At 42.6% G+C, this 21,814-nt stretch overlaps 1 protein-coding gene across 3 annotated transcripts in view; it reads left to right on the forward strand.

Moving 5' to 3' along the window:
* Positions 1-21,814, forward strand: part of Aebp2 (AE binding protein 2) — a 33,196-nt gene that overhangs the window by 7,043 nt on the left and 4,339 nt on the right. For 2 of the 3 annotated variants that reach the window (XM_052175196.1, XM_052175197.1), the window contains exons 2-8: positions 3,215-3,422; positions 7,460-7,567; positions 10,909-11,095; positions 12,769-12,893; positions 17,700-17,767; positions 18,997-19,110; positions 21,405-21,431. In XM_052175196.1, coding sequence (XP_052031156.1) covers positions 3,215-3,422; positions 7,460-7,567; positions 10,909-11,095; positions 12,769-12,893; positions 17,700-17,767; positions 18,997-19,110; positions 21,405-21,431 — 837 coding nt within the window. The remainder of the gene's footprint in view (positions 1-3,214; positions 3,423-7,459; positions 7,568-10,908; positions 11,096-12,768; positions 12,894-17,699; positions 17,768-18,996; positions 19,111-21,404; positions 21,432-21,814) is intronic. The other variant, XM_052175198.1, reaches the window with a different exon arrangement.

Consider the following 21,814-nt stretch of genomic DNA (forward strand, 5'->3'; position numbering starts at 1 on the left):
CCTGCCTCTGCCTCCCAAGTGCTGGGATTACAGGCGTGAGCCACTGTTGCTGGGCTCTTTTTTCTTTTTTAAATTTATTTTATATATGTGAGTACACTGTTGCTGTCTTCAGACACACCAGAAGAGGGCATCAGATCTCATTACAGATGGTTGGGAGCCTCCATGTGGCTGCTGGGAATTGAACTCAGGACCTCTAGAAGGACAGCCAATGCTCTTAACCCCGAGCCATCTCTCCAGCCCTATAAAAAAACAATTTTGTTTAAAAAAATTTTTTGTGTGTGTCTGTATCTGTATGGGGTCTTTGTGAGTGCAGGTGCCTGAGAGGCCAGAGACTAGAGATCCTTTGAGCTGGAATTCCAGGGGCTTGGTAGCCAGCCACCCGGTGTGAGTTCTGAGAAGGGAATTTGGGCCCTTTACACCAGCTGCCCTGCTCTTCCAGGGGTTCTAGCCTATGGAAAAAAATTTTCCAAAATAAAAGGTGACACTGTTGTGTAACGTATTAAAGTAAGGTGTTAGTCTGAACGTGATTGCTACTGTCTCTAGCTAGAGAACTGTGGGGTGTAGTAGTGCTGAAGGGTTGTCTACTCGAGAAACAGACTCAGTGTGTAGTGTGGAGTAAGAGGCCATAGAAAGCAGCCTGCTTGTTTTCCACAGACTGCATTTCATCATTGTTGCATAAAGTCCCTTTTGACCAATTTAGTGAATGCTGCTGGGTCTTGGGGAGACAAGTCCTTTGTCTTTCTCTAGAGAAGTCATTGTGAGGATAGACAGTCTTTTTTTCATCTTGATTAGAAAAACCCATTTTGGCTATTAGTTTTACTGTGATAATTGGATGTAATTAGAGCAATAACAGTAATAATTTCTTGGTTTAGGTTAATGATTTTTAATGTACTTCTAATTTTTTTATGATCAGTTCAGTGTGACAGCCATATGTTTTATTTTAAGCTATCTCTCTAGCCCTTTATCCTGAGTTTCTAATTATTTTTTGAAACAGAGTCTCACTGTGTAGCTTTGGCTAACCTGGAAGTCAAAGAGATAAACTCACCTCTGCCAACCAAGTGCAGACAGATCCTAAGGGACACAAGTCTGGCTAGAGCAGTCCCAGTCAGTGTCAGTGTCGGTGTCGTAGGTGAAGAGAGAAGCACCTGTTACCAACACGATGGGTAGAGCCAGGATCCCTTGTATGGTCTTAAGGTCATCTACAATTTGCTAAAGCAGGTTGCTTATTACTCACAAGATTTGTGATTCATGGCTCAGTTCCTTTTGTGCATGTGTGAAGAAGGCAGGTATACAGGGGTCAGAACAGCTTTGCAGGCGTTGGTTCTCTCCCTCATGGTAAGTCGTGAACATGCTAAATGAGTGTTCTCCCAAGTTATATCCCTCTCTACAGTTACCTTGTTTGGTTTTGAAATACTGTCAGATTGTAACCCAGATGACCTGTACTGAGCCATTTTGCAGTGGTTCCCCCCTCCCACCCCCCAATTTCCCTTCTTGTTTTTACTTTTTTGCTTTCTTTTTTTTGGTCCTAGAGATTGAACCAAGGTTTCATAATTAATAGGCCAGCTCTACTAATGCAATGTATTGTGGTCTGAAACTGAACTTAATTAACTTTGGTGCTGGAAATTGGGCCTTAGGCCCCTATGATGGAGGCGGCCTACCACTTTGAGAACCCACTTTGAGTCTTTTCATAACAGCATGAGGAGCCAGGTGTGACAGTGGTTCTGGAGGAGGCTCATGAATCCCAGGCTGCTCTCCGCTAGAGCAAGTTCCCTCCAGACAGCCAGCGCCAAGAAGACTATCTCAAACCAACCCCAGAAGCCAGTAGCAAGATCTCACAAGCTAAAACCGATTGACAGACATTTCGTGCTTTTGGGATAGAGATGAATTTTAAAAGTTTAATCATTCTAGCCTGGACATCATGGCAAAACTCTCAAATGATTTTTTGGGAGGTAGGGAGAGTTAACAAGATGCCTTAGCAGCTAAAAGTGCCCTCTACCATACCTGATGAAGGGCCGAACCAACCCCTGCAAGTTGTGTCTCCCCCACAAAATGAAATTTTTTTCTATTAATTTATTATCAATCTAACATTTATAGATCTAAAAACTCAAAGTTCCTAAGAAGGTACTTAAAAAACCCTAGACTACCTGGGATTTAGGGGCATTAAATTCAGCCTCATAACCAAAACCAAAGCAGGGCAGTGGTGGTGCATGCCTTTAATCCCAGCACTTGGGAGGCAGACAGAGGCAGGTGGATTTCTGAGTTCGAGGCCAGCCTGGTCTACAGAGTGAGTTTCAGGACAGCCGGAGCTACACAGAAAAACCCTGTCTCCAAAAAACCAACCAACCAAATAAACAAACAAAAACCTAAAATCAAAAAGCATGCTACAGGTACAAAATGAGTGGTGATGAGATCTTAATCTTGGTGCTGGAGAGATGGCTCAGTGGTTAAGAGCACTGACTGCTCTTGCAGAGGTCCTGAGTTCAGTTCCCAACAACCATATGGTGACTTACAACCATCTGTAATGGGATCTAATGCTCTCTTATGGAGTGTCTGAAGATAGCTACAGTGTACTTATCTATAATAATAAATAAAACCTTAAAAAAAAAGGTACCCATCTAGGAGTTAGTTTGTCTGCTTCCCAGATGTTAAAGGCCTTGAGGATTAGGAGGTGGGAAATCCAAAGAATGCTGTTTGCAGCTTATTTCGGGGGTTTAATAAGTGGAATTTTTAAAATTCCAATTTCTTGGTTTACTCAGGAGCAAGAGAAGACTTATTTAGGTTTTGGTAACTTCAGAGCCCCATCCCTCACCCCCCCCACACACTCAAGTGCGTGCGTGTGGTGGGGGTGGTTCAGCCCATGTAAAGAGATGGTTTTGTAAGGGCAGAAGGGAAGATGACTTGGAAAAGTAAAATGGAAGTTAACTTAAAAAAAAAAATCTGTTCACAGTGGATCTCGCTCTCTCAAGCTGTCTTCAGTTCTTGGTGGCCCTGCCTCTGCCCCACACCACCCAGCTTTGTATTTGATTCTCAGGCACTGTTGTAGTGTTGCCTTGTACTTTATTGCCAACTAATTTCAAAGCATAGCAATGGAATGGAGAGTTTGGTCAGTATATGTTAGTTGTCTGGAGCAGGACATTGTATGTGATTCAGTGTTTGTGAGATCATAATCGTTTTGGGGAGTCTTAACAGTGACAGCCCTTTTCTTCTCTTGTAGCATAAGCAGTACTCTGATGGACATAGACAGCACAATCTCGAGTGGACGTTCAACTCCAGCCATGATGAATGGACAGGCGAGCACCACTGCTTCAAGCAAGCACATTGCCTATAACTGTTGTTGGGACCAGTGCCAGGCGTGCTTCAACTCCAGCCCAGACCTGGCAGACCACATTCGCTCCATCCATGTAGATGGTCAGCGTGGAGGGGTTGGTTGGCCATTCTTCATTCATTGTTTGTTTGTTTTTTATTGTATTCATTTATAATTGCAAATAGGATTTTTCTTTTTCTTCATGAAAGGAATTGGTGAATTTCTCTCAAATATTGTTATTATCCCATGTGCTTGCTAGGATTACATGATAACACTTTTGAAGAAATGAGCGCTTTAAAGCTGTAGTAGAATATATGTAGTAGAGTGGACACATGTCTCCAAGGTTCTTGCACTGGAGAGGAGAGCACAGTCAATGACACACGATGAGCAGTGTCATTCGTGTGCCTCTGATGGGACTCCGGGCACCAGCCTGAGAGATGGTGCCAGGCTTGTCCATGTAGCCAGCCCATGCAATGCAGAGGGTTAGAGCCATCTTTACAGTGGCCTTTACATTTGATTTACTTCTATGTGTATGGGTGCTTTGCTTGTCTGCACGCCTAGTGAGATTTTATCCCAGAGGTGTGTGAGCGACCATTTGCGTGCTGGGAATGGAGCCCAGGGCCACTCTGGAAGAGGAGGCTGGGCTCTTAGTTGCCGAGCTCTTCTTGATCTGTCCAGCATCCCTCCTGACTTTTCCATGTGTAAGCATAGGGAGGTATATTGGAAATTAAATTACTTAACAGATTAGGAGTATAAAGAATTATGAGCAACCTGGTGTTATATAATGCTAGCACTCAGAACTTGAGATACGAGTATCTAGGCTACATGTGATTAATATCAAAGAATTTAAAAATTAAAACCACGTTTTGTATAATTAAAAAAGAGGGGGAAATCAAGCTTTTGGATCTGTACTTTTGATTCTACATAGTGACATGGATGTCTTTTTGAAGAGCAGCCTAAAGCTCTGTGATGGCTACCTTAGCCTTGACTTACTGGCACCTTTTTCTTCTGTGTTCTGGGATTATAGGCATGCACCACTATGCCAGGCGAGTGTGTTTACCATAGTTGTTTTGTCTAGTGTTCCCTAATAATACATAAGATTCTACATATCACATGAGAGTGGACTATGGATTTATTAAAAAAAAGTCAAACCATAAATATTTATAGGACCCACTGCTGAATTTGGAGGGGCAGGCCTTTAGTCCCAGCACTGGGGAAGCAGTGGCAGTTGAACTTTGTAAGTTTGAGGTCAGCATGGTCTGCATAGCAAGTTCTACCCAAGGCTGCATTTTGAGACAATGCCTTAGAAAAACAAAAACAAACAACAATAAAAACATTTTATACTTGAAGTGTTTCTAAAAATCAAGTATAAAAATATTTTCCAAGGTTAGTAGTATTTATTTGCCTCCCTGCTTGGAAGGCAGAGGCAGAAGGATGGTCTAGGTAGAGGTTCTGAGGCTCCATATGAGACCCTGCTTCAAAACCATAGTGGGTCTGGAGAGGTGTCGTAGTGATGACCAGAGCACAGCTGCTCTTCCAGAGTTCAGCCTGTGGGCTCCTAGAGAGAGCCCCAGCTCCAAGGGGATCAATCCAGGGCTCTCTCCTGCCCTCCTAAGGGTGTGTGTGCATGCGCTGCACAGACAGACGATACTCAGGCAGAACACACGAGCTCTCTAAAAAGGAGGATCAAGAAAAAATAACCTAGAACAAAGCACAGCCTCCGGTGAAGTGGCTGCAGTAGTTGTGCAACTAAAGTCTTAGGTTCCGGTTTCCTCTTCTCTTGTCTCCTCTTCTCCTCCCTGTTCATTCCTTGGTTTTTTGAGAGACAGGGTCCCTCTGAAATTCCTAGAATTTCACTCACTTTGCTAGCTGACAGTGGCACACACCTTTAATCCCAGCAGTTGGGAGGCAAAGAGAGGTGTATCAATGTGAGTTTGGGGCTAGCCTGGTCTAGGTCTAGAGGCTAGTTCTAGGACTGCCAAGGTTATTTAGAGAAGCCCTGTCTTTAAACAAAAAATAAAAGAGTAGTCAGTTAAGATTTTAGGTTAATAAAGCCAGCAGGTCTGTAAAAGTCTTGGGACATGAGAAGTTGAGTGAGACTCCTGATAGAGGTCAGCCTAAGGCCACACAGGGGGCCTATTTCAGAGTCATCCAAACAAAATTGAAATTCCCCAGTGTTCGAAAACTAGGGTTAAGTCTTGTTTTTAAATATTGTGTTGATGTATATTTTTTCCTTCTTTCCTTCCTTTTTTATTTATATATTTTAGTTTGTCAAGACTGTTGATTTGCCTGCCTCTGCCTCTGGAGATTAGGGATTAACAGTGTGCCCAGCTATGTTGATATTTCTGTTGATGTTAGTTAATTAGACAGTCCAGTCTATCATTAGCCAGTCAGGAGATTTATACTCAGGAATAGTATATGTGTGTGCATATCAAACGGTACTGAATTATTTTCTGTAATGTGTAGCATTTCATGCTTTTCTTTTCCTAGGTTTGTTTTGAGACAGGATTTCACTGTGTAGACCACACTGATTTTGACTTTTCAGATCTACCTGCTTCTGCCTCAGGAGTGCTGGCTGGGATTAAAGGCATGTGCCACTCACTGTACCCGGTAGATTTGTTTTCTTTAAGGAACCTTTTTTTTTAAAATATTTCATGCATATGAGCACACTGTAGCTGTCTTAAGACACACCAGAAGAGGGCATCAGATCCCATTACAGATAGCTATGAGCCACATTGTGGTTGCTGGGAATTGAACCCAGGACCTCTGGAATAGCAGTCAGTGCTCTTAACCACTGAGCCATCTCTCCAGCCCTTTAAGGAACCTTTTAAGTATCTGTCTAAATATGTCTGTATTACATTTATCTGCTTGTTTCTTTTGTCTGTGGGGGAGGTGGGAGTGTAGAGATCAGAGGGCAGTTTGTCAGTACTGGTTACTTCACCATGTGAGTCTGGGGATTGCATTCAGTTTACCAGGCTTGGTGGAAGTGCCCTTGCCCAGTGGTTCCCCTCACTGGTCCAGTTTCTTCTGGTGTGGTACTGAGCAAAAGGCCTTTGATTAACCCTGTGACCTTCCCGTGGCTTTGCATTAGTCTCCCACCTCAGCCTGCTGAGCAGCTGCAGCTACAAGCCTACTCTACTAGTGGCTTAAAGTAACTTTTAAAGCTTGGAGAGTGAAGGAAGCATTCTAGGATGAGTGGAGGGGAGCCAGGGAGCAGTGAGGAGAGTGTTGGAATGCAGTATCTGCCTAAATGAAGTTCTTCTGTGCAGTGTCTTGGGGGCAGTCATTTAGAAGGGCAACAGGGATGCTGCCTTGTTAGATAAGTTCTGGTTTTTGAGATCCGGTCTCATATAATCCAGGCTGGCCTCTTGGTGAGCCTCTTGCCTCTACCTCACATTTGCTGAGCTAATGTCAATGGTCAGGGCACCTAGTGTCTCCAGGTTTGTGTATTCTAGGCAAGTGCTCTACCAACCACTGGAGGACACAGCAGTCCCAGCTGACAGTCATACCGACTGCCTGCTAAGGAGCTCGGTCAGGCCCTTGTCACCAGGTTGATCTGAGAAGGTCAGAAAGCCAGAGTAGACCACAGAGTCCAAGTTAAGCCACCATGTAGTTGCTGGGATTTGAACTCAGGACCTTCGGAAGAGCAGTTGGTGCTCTTAACCACTGAGCCATCTCTCCAGCCCCTGAAAATACATCTTAATGGCAAAACAGAACAAGAATATAGAACGTTAGTAGGCATATGAGAATAGCAATACATGAGCAGATGAATGTAGCTTATATAAAGTGTAACTTTTGACTCATTCCTTGAAGTTAAAAGTTTATCTATTAGCTAATGTTTATTGAGCATTTTTGTTTTCATATTTACTTAGTATTCAGAAGTAGTAAATGTTTTCCTTATACAAATATAAGTAAGCTTGTCTTAGTGCCTGGAGATGGTCATCTTTTGTGTATCTTCATCCTTAGGGTGTATTGTTGTTCTGGAGGGGAGAGGGCCCAGCACTGAGAGTGTGGCAAAACTGTACTCTATTGGGAAACTTAGAAGGAAATGGATTTTGATTGACTGCAGTCTTTATCAGTTGAAGATTTTCATCATATTGAAATTATGAGGAGCCATAGTCTTTGAGATAAATGGTGATTGTCTTCTTTTAACAGGTATTCGTTTGCTTGTGGAAAGGTTGCAAGGTGTATAACACCCCATCAACCAGTCAGAGTTGGTTACAGCGGCACATGCTGACACACAGTGGAGACAAACCTTTCAAGGTGTGTATCTGAGGGATTCATAAAGTCACATTGTGGATGTATCTCTCCTCTGTAATCTGTAGTGTAGTTGAGGCGGTTGTGGAACTCCTTATGTAGGCCAGGCTGGCTTCAGTCTTGGCAGCCCTGCTGCCTGGCACCCAGTGTTGGGATTTCAGGTTGAGCCACTCTGCCTGGCTGACCTGGGTAATGAACGTGCTTTGGGCCTTCGAAAAATTTCCACTCAGTACTGAAGAGCAAGTGGAGGGTACTGCAAGCTTGACCACACAGAATGGGCCCTGGCACTTTCTAAAAGTGGAAAAGATGTTTTTGTTAACAATTTTGTTGATGCTTAGATTTCAAAAAAAAGCTGGGGATAAATAAAATAAAATTCAGGGTGAAGAATAGAGCAAAATCACAGTTAGATTAGGGTTTTTAAACCAGCAAATGGCCAGATAATATTGAGCCACGTAACCAATTGCACCCTGTGATGTGACTGCTGTCTCACTCACTGTCAGAGGTTTCAGCTTCATTAGTAGGTAATACTGTGATTTGGAATAAAGAAAGTACAAATCCTTATCAAACAGACAATGTTTTGGATATAAGTTTATATAAGGAATAAGTTTCTGAAGAGTTCTTTTTTTTTTTTTTTTTTTTTTTTTGGTTTTGGTTTTGGTTTTTTGAGACAGACTTTCTCTGTGTAGCCCTGGCTGTCCTGGAAGTCTGGCCCCAAACTCAGAAATTGCCAGCTTCTGCCTCCCAAGAGTTGGGATTAAAGGTGTGTACCACCACTGCCCGGCTTTCTTTCAACTTTTTTGGATTTGGTTTTTTTCAAGACAGGGTTTTCTGTATAGCCTTGGCTGTCCTGGAACTCACTCTGTAGACCAGGCTGGCCTTGAACTCAGAAATCTGCCTACTACTGCCCGGCTAATAATTTGTTCTCTAATTATGGCAAATATATGCCACAGGATTTATAGGTTTATTATAAAGAACTTGAATGGTTTTTAAAAACATACTATAGATGAGTGTCATTCAGGAAATGTCCTTTGAGTTTTGTCAAAGAATGTAGTCATTCCTGACGATTTAAGAAGAGAGTCATGAATAAATTTAAGGTACTAGGAACATTTAGAGGCAGAGGCATGAGCTTATAGGCCAAGGAAATTGGGATGAGCCAGGGGGTTGCTTGAGCCCAGGAATTCGAAGCCGCTGGACAACACACTGGACAAACACTCCTTTCCCCCTCATATCCTGACTGCTTTTTGATTGGGAAATGTTTACTTACTTATTAGGGGTTGGCGGGTGGAATTGGGGTCTTGGCATTTAACTGGCTGGCTTGAAACTTGCTGTGTAGATCAAGATGGCTTTGAACTCACAGATCTGCTTTGCCTGCCTCCCAAGGGCTGGAATTAAAGGCATGCTCTACCATACCCAGCTCCCAGTGGAGAAAGAAAGGCAAGAGAACTTCTGAGCTGTTCTGTGTCACAGAAATTTGTGTTTTCAATGTTATAATACATTCTGCATGGCAGTCGGGTCCAGCTTGATAATTAAGCACATAAACAGGATGTACTTTGATGGAGCTGCCTTTCCTGGTCTGTCCTAAGGAATCATGTAAACCAGTAAACCAGTGCTATCTAGACAGCACCTATATCAGACCTGAAGAAAGATGATCAAGGGGAACACACCTTTCCTTTTCAGGAACTGGCCTTTTAAAAAATTAGTATTTTGGGGTTTTTTGTTTGTTTGTTTGTTAGTTTTGTTTTTTTTTGTGAGGCAGACTCTGTGTAGCTGGCCTGAAACTCACTTTGTAGCAAGGCTGGCCTCAATCTTAAAGAGATAATCTTGCCTCTGCCTCTCAAGTGCTAGGATCAAAAGTATATTCCACCAGCCTCCCTAAGGTTTTGTTTTATTGTTTTTATAAATAAAACCTCACTTTGAAGTGTTTCTATTATTTCTCATTTTGGGTTGTAAATGAAGGTCTAGAAGGTTTGGATTGGTTTTTGTACAGGGCGGTTTCTTTCTTCTGCAGTGAATACCTTGCTTTGCTAACATCATTTGTGGAATGGCTGTCTTTGGTACATATACATAATTTATTTTATGTGCATTGGCGTTTCATCTGTGTGAGATTCCCTGGAACTGAAGTTTCAGATAATTGTGAGCTGCCCTGTAGGTGTTAGAAATTGAACCTTGAGCCAGGCAGTGGTGGCACACACCTGAAATCCCAGCACTTGGGAGGCAGAGGCAGGTGGATTTCTGAGTTCGAGGCCAGCCTGGTCTACAGAGTGAGTTCCAGGACAGCGCCACCACTGCCCGGCTCCGCTAGGTGCCACTTTTATTAGCACTGTATAAAGAGCTTGCTGAACGTTCCCTCTGTCATTACTTTTATATGAATCATAAGCATACAGCTGTTGATTTCCACTGCTATGTATAGACATGTCTGTGACTAACAAGATGTTTTGGGCTTACAAATGTGCATAAGGGTGTTCAACTTCCAAGATGCATTGAAAGTGCTAATTGTGGTGTGTATGCACAGTGATGGTGTAATGACAGGCCCGGTGAGGAAAGCTCTTCCACCTGAGTCACATGTAGGTACTTGGAAGGAATTTAGGATTTTCCCTGATAGCAGGCTGTGCTGAATTAGGATAGGATTTGAAGTTAGGGTTGGTACTGTCTTGGACAGAAGATCCTGGAGGCTGATAGGGTGGGGTTTGGAAGCTGTTGTTGAACTGTACCAGTTACACATTTATAGTTTATTTTCCTAGACAGAAACTAAGTAGACTGGATCTCTGAAAGTGGCCTGATAGATTGGATCTGACAGTATAATAAATACATAAGAAAGCTTTTCAAACTCTGCTTTTTAATTTCTACTAGAAAAGTAGGGAAGTATCTGAAGAGTTTGTAGTAGCTTATATTTTTAGGTGGTATTGTATGGCTTTAATCCTAGTACTCTGGAGGAAAGGCAGAGGCAGGAGGCTCCGTGAATTGAATCCATCCAACCTGGTCTAAATAACAAGATTGAGGCCAGCCAGGGCTTCATAGGGAGATCCTGTCTTAATATAAATAAAAAATCTGAGAATTGCTGCAGGCATTAGTGTGTCAGTTTCCTGTCCCTGTTATAAACATGGTTTGTTAAAAAAACATCTAAGAAGATGATGCTGTGCTTTTGTGCAATGGAGAGAGCAGTGAATTAAGTTTGGAAACAGCCAGGCCACTGCCAGTGGTACACTTGTTAGATAACTTAGTTGAGTTTTGAAGTGAATTCATGAAAGAACTGCTTTGTGAATGAGTTATACCGCGAAGCCATCCTTGGCTTCAGTTCTGCTCTCACCTCATGTAATATGCTGACGGCTTTGCTTTCTTCTTTTCAGTGTGTCGTTGGCGGCTGCAATGCCAGCTTTGCTTCTCAGGGAGGGCTAGCTCGCCACGTACCCACACACTTCAGTCAGCAGAGCTCCTCAAGAGTTTCTAGCCAGCCAAAGGCCAAAGAAGAATCTCCTTCTAAAGCTGGAATGAACAAGCGGAGGAAACTAAAGAACAAAAGACGGCGCTCATTACGTAAGTACTCACTCAGAAAGTCTCTGTGTAGTAAAAGAGCTTTAATTTAAGCAAGTCTAGTTTTACTGGTCTTAAGTTTGACTATATGGAAAGTAATAAACTGTGTCTGCCTTTCAGAATGGGAATCTATCTAGTGAGAGATGTTTATAGGTGCAGAAAGAGTATTAAGTGTGTGTGATACTAGAATATGAAATGTTCATTCTTAGAGAACTTGATAACTAGGTGGTATCTATCTAGCTTGAGTTGTCATAAATTAGAAAAATTGAAAACATGGCACTATTTGTTTCTACAAGTACTTTAGAAAAAATTTGAGCATGTCAGAAGTAAAAATAAAATAAGTTAAATGACCCAATAAAGTGTAGGATGTATGTGAACTGTGTAACAACATGAACAAAAGATTATGCTCTTAACTACTGGGTGATCTATGGGACTCCTTTGATAGTTAGGGTTAAAATAATTACACAGTAGGCTTACAGTGTTGGGAGTAGGCATTAGCCTTCACTACAGAGCCTGGCAGCCCATGCTGGACTCTGGCCCACGGAGCAGCACATCTGGTATGAGGAAACAGGTGGAGTGCAGTGAGTGAAGGAGTGAAGGACTCTTCAGGGTGAGGCAATGAGCAAGCAGGCGGGTGCGTGCTGAGCATGGAAGAAGGCAGGTGCAAGTCCGAGCCATCAGAGCTGCTCACCAAAACACCGAAATATTTCTGTCACTACAAAACTATAGTGAGCAAATGAGTTGATCACAAAGGAAAAAACATTTTAAAAGTAAATTGTTACCTACTGTTAAAGTAAAAATATCTTTACGTACTATCTTACTTGGTTTAAACATCATGACTATAAGTAACTTTTGGGAAGAGTTTATTCTAGCTTATAGTATCACTCAGGGAAGTCAGGCCAATAACCTGGATGCAGAAACAATCCTGCTGTCAGTCTGGTGCAAGTTTGATCTCTGGAGCTCACATGGTGGAATTACCAAGTCATCTCTGACCTCCATACTTGCACCAAGGCACTGGTCTGGTCGTACCTGCCTTGAATGTAAAACAGAAAAAGAGAGCTACTTAATGCTGTATTCCACCAGGGGAGCTTGCCCTCTGGTTCCCAGCGCATCACCATTTGATCTATGCACTGTTCCCATTACTAACAATGTTTGCACAAGATCTCACGTAAACCAGGCTGCATGAACTGATAGAGACCCCCCCCCCCCCCCCCAGTGTTGGGATTACAAGTGTGTGCCAACAATCTAAGCTCCTTTTTGCTTTCTTTTCAAGGCATTCTCAACCTAGCCCAGGCTGGTCTCAAAATCTTTTTTGGGGGGGGAGGGTTTCGGAGACAGGGTTTCTCTGTGTAGTCCTGGCTGTCCTGGAACTCACTCTGTAGACCAAGCTGGCCTTGAATTCAGAAATCCACCTGCCTCTGCCTCCCAAGTGCTGGGATTAAAGGCATGTGCCACCACCACCTGGCTGGCCTCAAATTCTTTATCTTCTGAAACCACTTCCTGCCAGCTCACTCTTAGAAAGTGAAGGTGGTGCACCTCAGTACCCGTAGGCACTGGGCAGGGACTAACTAGTCAGAGCCCTGTCATAAAGCTGCAGTCTCCTGTGCGTGGAAATCATTGAGCATTTAGCATACAGTTGAAGTTTTCTACACTGTCATAACTGTCTTGTGTTTCAGCGCGGCCACATGATTTCTTCGATGCACAAACACTGGACGCCATACGACATCGAGCCATATGCTTTAACCTCTCCGCTCACATAGAGAGCTTAGGGAAGGGGCACAGTGTGGTCTTTCACAGTACTGTAAGTATGCTTTTTTCTTTCAAATTATATAGACCGTTGGCTTTCACATTTATAAATTGCTCAAAATTTAGGAAGTTTTGTTAAGTCACAAAATTTGTTGTATATTCTACATGCCTATAATCCCAGCATTCTGCAGAGTGAAGCAGGAGAATCTTTAAGTTCAAGACTCGCCTGGGCTAGAGTAAGTGTAAGGCCAGCCTGGGCAACTTAGTTGCTGAAAATAGGGGTATAGCTGAGTGATAGACTACCTGGCTACCATAATGGAGGTTGTGGGGTCAATCTCTAACCCCTAGTGCCAAAAGCAAAAAAAAAAAAGTATTTGGGTGGGTCTAGGGTGGGGTGTAAATATATCATCATCAACATGAAGAAAGAGATTTTAAAAAAAGATTTATTTATGCATATGAGTGTACCGGCGCTGTCTTCAGACACACCAAAAGAGGGCATCAGATCTCATTACATACAGATGGATGGTTGGGAGCCACCACTTGGTTGCTGGGAATTGAACTTAGGACCTCTGGAAGAGCAGTCAGTATTCTTACCCACTGGGCCATTTCTCCAGCCCCAGAGGAGATTTTTAAGTGTGTTTTATTTAAAAGGTATAACCTCAGTTTTCTAGAATTGTGGCTGGCCATCACATTGTGGAGTCATTATTTCTTGGAGCTAGATTTTCACCACAGAATAGGTAGAATGTCAGTTTAGAAACACAAAACAATAAAATCAGGTGGTTAACTAGAAACTTAATTTATTGTCCTTTCTTCTTAAAAAGTAGTATTAACTTATGTGCATGTGTGTGCCTGTGTGTACATCTCTGTACCATGTGTGTCTGATGTCTGAGAAGGTCACATTCCCTGTAACTGGAGAGAACATAACTTGAGTTGCCACATGGTTGCTGGTATCCAAACTCTTCAAGGATTCTCTTTAAGGGCAGCAAGTCCTCTTGACTACTGCATCTGCCTCCAGCCTCTTTCTAGTCATTTTAAAATTGATGTAGTTTGGCATAGGTCTCTCTACATAAGGCTTCTGGCAATTTGAATTCTTGGAAAAAAATAAATGATTTTGGTGCTAGAGAGATGGCATAATGGTTTCCTGCTTGCTGCTCTTGCAAAAGACCTAACACTATGTCACACCCTCTGGTCATTTTTACACACACACACACACACACACAGAGAGAAAGAGAGAGGGGGAGGGAGAGGGAACACAAATAATTATGCATAGTCACGATATTTGTATGTGTGTACATACTATAATAATGCCTGTGAGAAGATGAGGTCAGGTCAGTGTTTTCCTCCATCTTGATATGGATTCTAGAGGTTGCATTCAGATCTCTAGGTTTATGCTGCATGCAAGTGCCCAGTTTTTGTTTTGAGAAGTGCACTAGAATTGGGATACTTTTGTTTTCTTTTTCAACAAAATGGAGGTTTGAAGTACTGTTGGCATTGAATAGATTGGCATCTATAATAAAGAGGTTTCTCGGGTTAGTTTTGAGTGATAGACATCAGAGCTGGCAGGGAGGTTAAGGAAAGTACTGTGAGAGGTGTACAGTAGTTCAGGTTCCGCTTTGCTTGAAAAAACAAGGTGGCCAGTATAAGTGGAGGGAACGAGGTAGGCGAGGCCAGCAAGGAGGATCTCCCCAGGGAGGGAGAGTGGCCAGGCAGTCACTGATCTGTCAGTGAGGCCTCCGTCCCCAGGGCATGCCGACACTCCTGAAGTCATCTACTGTACTTTACCCATGCTTCTGGGCTTCTTTATTATTATATGTAAGTACACTGTAGCTGTCTTCAGACACACCAGAAGAGGGAGTCAGATCTTATTACGGATGGTTGTGAACCACCATGTGTTTGCTGGGATTTGAACTCAGGATCTTCAGAACAACTTCAGAACAACAGTCAGTGCTCTTACCCGCTGAGACATCTCACCAGCCCTATTTTTTTCTTGTGTATATATATATATATATATATATATATATATATATATATATATATATATATATATATATATATATATATATATATATAAAACATTGGTTTCTGTGCTGACAGCAGATTGTAGGGAAGAAAAGGAAGAGGGCTCACTGACAGTGCTTCCCACAACGGCTGCCAACTCTGAGTTTGATCCCTGTGACCCATGCACCCATTCTCCTGACTCCTGTGCGTGTGTTGTGTCATGTGAGCACCCACACCTACCCTTTACAATACACAAATAAATAGAATACAAGTCTTGGCTTGCAACACCAATAACACTAACAAGAAGCTCAGTTCTGTGTCAAGTTTGATAGGAAAGGTGGCCCAAGGCCAGACTGATCCATGACTGTAACTCCGGTGCCAAGCAGTGACAGACAGGAAGATCCCTGGAGCTAGCTCACTGAGCACCCAGTCTGACCAATCTGTGAGTTACAAGCTAAGTGAGAAATTATGTCTCCAAAATACGGTACAAAAAACAGGAACGAAAACTGAAGTAGAGGGCTAGCTAGAGGACGGCTTAGTGGGGGAGAGTCCCTGCTGGAGAGCCCCGCGGCCAGAGTGCGTGTGAGCGTGTGCTTAAGGTGTGCTCGCTGTCAGCAGTGCTGCAGTGCACTCCTGCTGGCCTGGAGCTCAGAGACCCATTGGCCTCTGCCTCCCTAGTGCTGATTAAATGTGCGCTTCACCAGGAGAAACTTACTTCAAAATAAGATAATAAGATGGTGAGCAATTGGAGACCTAATTGAGTGAGTGAATTTGTGAGTGAGTGTGAGTGTGTGTGAGTGAATTTGTGAGTGTGAGTGAATTTGTATGTGTGTAAGTGTGTGAGTGTGAGTGAGTGAATTTGTGAGTGTGAGTGAGTGAATTTGTGAGTGAGTGTGTGTGTGAGTGAGTGAATTTGTGAGTGTGAGTGAGAGTGTGTGTGTGTGTGTGAGTGAGTGAGTGTACATGCGTGAACGCTTGTATGCATGTCCCCCATCATTTAGTGTTTGCTTCTTTGTTTTGTTTTGTTTTTTATGTATTTTGTGTGTAAATACTCCCAACTCAATCTCCCCATCATTTTGATGATGAAACACTTAGGCTCACTGTAGAAGAAAGAGATCCCCCTTCTCCAAAGATGGAGAAGGATCTGGGAACACTCGGACATACTTGTGTACGTTGTATGCGTGGTAATTAGGATGAGCGAGTGAACCTTTCTGTACATTAGGTTGAGCACCTGGACTAACACGCAGTGGGTATGCACTGAGGGCCTTGCTGGGAGTCCATCCCGGTGAAGCAGGGTCACCCTTGTGAGCTAGAGAGGACTGAGCCAGCTAGACAAGTCCTCATGACTTTGATGGACACCACTGCATGTTAAGTACAATTAACTCTGTAGAATAAAGTTTGAGACGGTCTACAAAGCTACCTTCAAACTCCTGCCTCAGCTTCTCAGGCCTGGGATTGTAGCTATACAGCACCACATACATACCCTGCCAGTGGCAGGGATGCTTAGTGCAAACTGTAGTGTACCTGTCCCTGTTAGTAACTGTTGTAAGAAATGATTGTGCAGCATAGGAAATGGTCAGGAAACACTTGAAACTGTTTACGAGTGCTAATGCGGCCTTAGTGACAGTCTTCTCCAGCAGAGGTCAGCAGAACCATACTCTCCAGTTGCTGCTCTGCTCCGCTGGTCTGACCTCTGCCATTTGTTGTTGTACCTCCAGATCTACTTTTGGATTTTTCCATTAATTGCCAAGTCTAATATTAATGCATTTACATAACGATAGGCTTCTATTTATAGTGGAGGAAATAATTGTTTTTTTGTTTGTTTGTTTAAAGTTCTGATATTAGTGATATGTATTGAGTAAAATATAACATTTATTTAGACATTTGGATTTTTTATTTTTTTGGTCTTTTGGATTTGGCTTTTTTGAGACAGTGTTTCTCTGTGTAGCCCTGGCTGTGGCTGTCCTGGAACTCACTCTGTGGACCAGGCTGTCCTGGAACTCAGAAATCCTCCTGCCTCTGCTTCCCAAGTGCTGGGATTACTGGTGTGTACCAGCACCGCCCGGCTATTTGGACATTTCTAACTTGAATTCAGTATCAGTGGTGTTGAGATTGCGACGACACAAACTAAAGCCCTCCCCCCCCCCCACTCTGCCCCCACCTCCCCGTGTCAGTGTGGGCTCTAGAGAGCTGTAAACACCAGGTCACCTTAGCTTTCAGACTCAGCAATGGTTTGATACACTGGCTAAATATGTGGGTGACTCTGTGTTAAACCTAAAGATGAACTGGCTCACCAGTCTAACTGTAGAAACTCAGGTAGACTGAGACCTCAGTTGTAAGGTAGATCCTTTTCTTTGCCACAGTTTGGCTCTCCTATAACCTAGGTTACTTTGTAACTGTCCATGTAGCCAAGGATAGCCTTGAACTTCTAGACCCTCTTTCCTGGGGTTATACCACCAAACCTGCTTTCTGGCTTTATTGTTTGTTTGTTCTTTGTTCTCTTGTGTATCCATCCATCTAGAGATCAGAGGTTACTTAAGAGTAGGTTCTCCCAAGTGAAAATCAGCCCTTGAAGAAAGTGCTTATAACTGCTGAGCTGTCCTGACAGCCATGAGTTGCTTTAGTGGTTTTTTTTTTTTTTAAGTTTTCTAAAAGATTTGTTTCTTTTACTTTATGAGTGTATGTGTGGGTACCCTGGCAATTCCAGTGTTGTGGGAAGAGGTTGGCATGTGCAAAGGAGAAAGGATAAGATGCTGTGCTGTCAGTGCCTTCCTGGCAGGCATGGCCACATCAGTGTAAGAGCGTAGAAAATGCTGTTTAATCATTTTTTTTGTTTTGTTTTTTCTTTTTGTAATATTACTAGGTAATAGCTAAGAGAAAGGAGGAATCGGGAAAGATAAAGCTTTTGCTTCATTGGATGCCCGAAGACATGTAAGTATTTGAAACAGTGTGTAAAAAATAAACGTGTTTTATTTTTATTAAAATCATGAGTGTAAGAATTATTTAACTTGGGCTGGAGAGATGGCTCAGCAGTTAAGAGCACTGACTGCTCTTGCAGAGATCCTGAGTTCAATTCCCAGCAACCACATGGTGGCTCACAACCATCTGTAATGGTATCTGGTGCCTTCTTCTGGTGTCTGAAGACAGCTACAGTGTACTTACTTACATAAAATAAATCTTAAAAAAAATTATTTAACTTACAGATGTGCTGTGCTTTGAGGCTGTCAAGTTGACAGCTGAGTGTTCTTGGAGGTTTTCTTTTTACTTAACTGCCTTCATTGTCTGAGGAGGCTTCTGATGAGTGCTGAGAGGAGGACCACCAGTCAGTGTGTGAGGTCAGAGGGCGGCTTGATGGCGGTCCTTCCGTAGCTGGCAACTGGTACTCTATATCCTGGGGCCTCTGGCCTCCCCAGCCACAGTTGCTTGGCCAGATTATGAACTCAGCACGATCATTTTGTGGAATGGTCTTTAGTTAGAATGCAGCTCCCCACATGGCCCCTTCTTGCTTTGGACAAGGTCTCTCTATATCACTCACTGTCTGTGAATGCATGGTATTCTTTGTTGATGCTGACTTTTGAGCAGCCAGGTTTGATTTGGCAGACCCCACCACATAGGACATCACACTGTCTAGATACCCTCATCTGCCTTCAAGGCCCCAGGCACTCGTTTCACAGACATACATGTAGGCAAACTTACATAGAAAATAAAACATACTCTTTTTATGTCATCATAGTCTGAACAATACAGATATTAATTAAAGTGCTTTGACTGCTATGTAGGATTAAATACTTTTAAATTCAGATTTTTTTAGTCACATAGGCCGATTGTCCTTTCCTTCCTTTACTGATACCTTTTCCCTTTCTCTTTCTGATCAGTCTCATAAGAGACCTTTCCTTGGCAGTTAGTGAAGAAACAAAGTGTTAGGTTATCTTTAATTTAGTTGAAAGCCTGACTGTGCAAATTCCTAGTCCATCCTATACCCCAAATGCTGCTCACTAAATGTGCACTGCTACCTCTGTCTGGCCCTTGAATAGATGTCTGCCACACCTGTCTTTGCATAAGCACATAGGTGTCCCTGTCACAGCATCAGAAAAGGAAAGACACAGGAACAGTACATCAAGATAGCTATAAATTGTTGGCTTTTCTTTTTTAATTTGTAGTCTGCCAGATGTATGGGTGAACGAAAGTGAACGACATCAGTTAAAAACTAAAGTAGTTCATTTATCAAAGCTCCCCAAAGATACTGCCTTGCTGCTGGACCCAAACATTTACAGGTAATTTACTTTGTGACAATATACTTTTCTTTTGGAATTGTTATTTTGACCTTTCTAAATTTTGGGTAAGTTGGAATTTATTTTTCAGTAGAGATGGAGTATAATAATCTTTATCTAAAATGCTGGATTTTTGTTTTGTTTTTGCCTAGACACAATTAATTGAACAACAGTTCTCATTAGAGTATTCAGAAACATAGTGCTCAAAAGGCTTCAGAGTGTAGATTTCGGTACTGGGGACAAGCAACTTGTACTAGATTTTTCTATCCAGTAGTCTCCTTGGGTGGTGCATAGGTTTTGGGGCTGCCCACGGGCTGCCATCTATCAGTGCTGCCTCACCAGCGTGTGTCAGACCTCTGTGGGACTGAAGAGAAATGGAGTGTGTTAAGTACCTCCTAGTCTCATTTCTAAGCGTGTCTGACCTGGCAGTTTTGGCCTGGTTCAGAGAAGTGCCCAGGAATTTTTCTTAGCAATAGCAGCCTCTCTGAGAACACTGTCTCTGCATAGATTATGACTGTAAGAGGGAGTTCATTTCATGCTGTGTGGCCCAATGTGTCACTCAATGTGAGCCTGAGCTCCGTACCGCAGTGTCCAGATAACAGACAGTGGCTAAGAAGGCACTCGGCTGTATTTATACTTTAGGTTAAAGTTATAATTTAATATCTTTCTTGTGAGAATGGGTTGACCAGCAGTAAGATGATACTGACAACATTCCCCAGATAGATTAGCCATCCTAAAGTTAGCTAATCTGGAGTTGGGTAGGGCAGAGTAGTAGTGATCAAACTTCAGGTGCTCATGCCAGTGAGTCAGGAGTCCTACCAAATAATTTGTGTTCTTGTCCCTAAGAGTTCCATTTGTAGTAATCGAAAGGAACCTTTAAACAGGAACCTTTGAAAGAAAGGTCCTGTTCCTAGTGTGACTCAGGTGTTTAAATTGCCGTTCAGCGTGTCAGGATTCCTGTTTGAGACAGTGTTTGAGAGCAGAGTTCTAGCATTCGTGGGCCTTGCTGTGAGGAGCACTGAGACTCTTGGGACTTCCCATACGTTCCCCTTTAAAATATGCAGTGAAACTTACTCTCTGATGAATGGGATAAGATTGAGAAGTCAAGCTAAGAGCATGGGAAGTCAGTCATGCTTTGAAAGAAGAGCGGCATTTATTTGATGGTGCCTCACTTAGCTTTGATCCTCCTGTCTATGGGAGGTAATGGAACCAGGAGAGCAGTGTTCTGGGCAAGCTTGTCTGTTCTAGAACTGTACAGTAAACACCTTCCCAGTCAGTGGGTGAGCATCCACACCTGCTCTCCATTCTCCCCCATCCCGTCTCACACATCAGCTTATTTATAGCATTTTTACATATGTTAATGAAAGTGATTTAAAAATAGCCTTCACAAGTAGATTTCATTGTTCAGAAATAGTCATAGAAACCAGGCTGGCTGGTTCAAGGTATGTGTCTTTTTGGGAAATGAGGGTGTTCTTAGGACATGGGATGCTTTTGTGTAGCCCAGGCTGTCCCGGCACTGCACATCCTGAGGCTCCTGAGTGCTCAGCCTCCAGAGATGCCATCCTCATGACACCGGGTTTGCATGTTAACTACATTAAAACAGTCAGCCAAAAAGAAAGTTATTCCCAGACCTTAATACTGAGCTTTGTCTTTGGGACTTTTCTTCTGGATGTTGGGGCGGAGGGGACTGGAGTACTGTGGATTGTAAAAAAAGCTTGATTGTTTCTTGGTGTGGGATTATTAGGCTTTAACTTGCTGTATTTTGACCAGAAAAGTTATTCTTTCCCACTTGTGTATTTTGAGGAATAATTTCTTGATTTTTATATATATATGTATGACGGTTCTATTAGAAAATGTACAGTTCACTACCAAATGGGACTACAAAGAACATTTACTTGAAATGTAAACACACATATTTAAAAATACATTTTAGAGGAGGGACTCTTGATAATAGAAACAATTATCAGACTACAGGGATTTTCTTTTTATTAAATTATGTATATTCTTCTCATCTATATTTTAGGATAATTACTTTGGCTCTCAATATATTTGTTCCTGAGACAGGTTTTTCTGTGTCGCCCCAGCTGTCCTTGAACTCCCAGGCTCTCAAGTAATCCTCCTGCCTCAGTTTTCAGCAGTTGGAACTGAAGGCACATGTCCACATTTGAAAATAACCTTTATATGATAGTCTGTCACCGTCAGTATATTCAGTTCCACAAGTACTTTTAACACTTTAAATTTTAATATTTTGAAGTGTTTGATTCAACTGAATAAAGAACTTTTCTTTTTCTTTCTAGAACAATGCCGCAGAAGAGGTTGAAGAGGTAAAACATAGATAAATACATAAAGCAAACAGCGGGGACACCTGCAGTCTTAGTCACTGACAATGGGCTTAGGGAAAGGTGCACATTAGAGTCAACCCCTTCTTCTTTTACTTTTCAGTCCAGTATTTAGAGTACTATTTATGGCTAGTGTGGACATTCTGTGAATGAAGTAGGTCTTCTGTGGAATATATTAATATATACTGTGGTCCACATGTCATGGACTGGCGGGCGCTGTGGAGACTGCGCAGACACTCTCTGGCAACTCAGTTAGCAGCTTTGGAAAGGCTTTGCATGCTCTCTGCTTAGGCTGGTTTCCTCCCCCAGAGTTTGCAGTAGTTCTATTGGAGAGACAAACACTTGCCCTTAAAGTACCAGAAGCACTA

The sequence above is a fragment of the Apodemus sylvaticus genome, chromosome 2 (assembly GCF_947179515.1).
Source record: "Apodemus sylvaticus chromosome 2, mApoSyl1.1, whole genome shotgun sequence".
Classification (NCBI taxonomy): Eukaryota; Metazoa; Chordata; class Mammalia; order Rodentia; family Muridae; genus Apodemus; species Apodemus sylvaticus.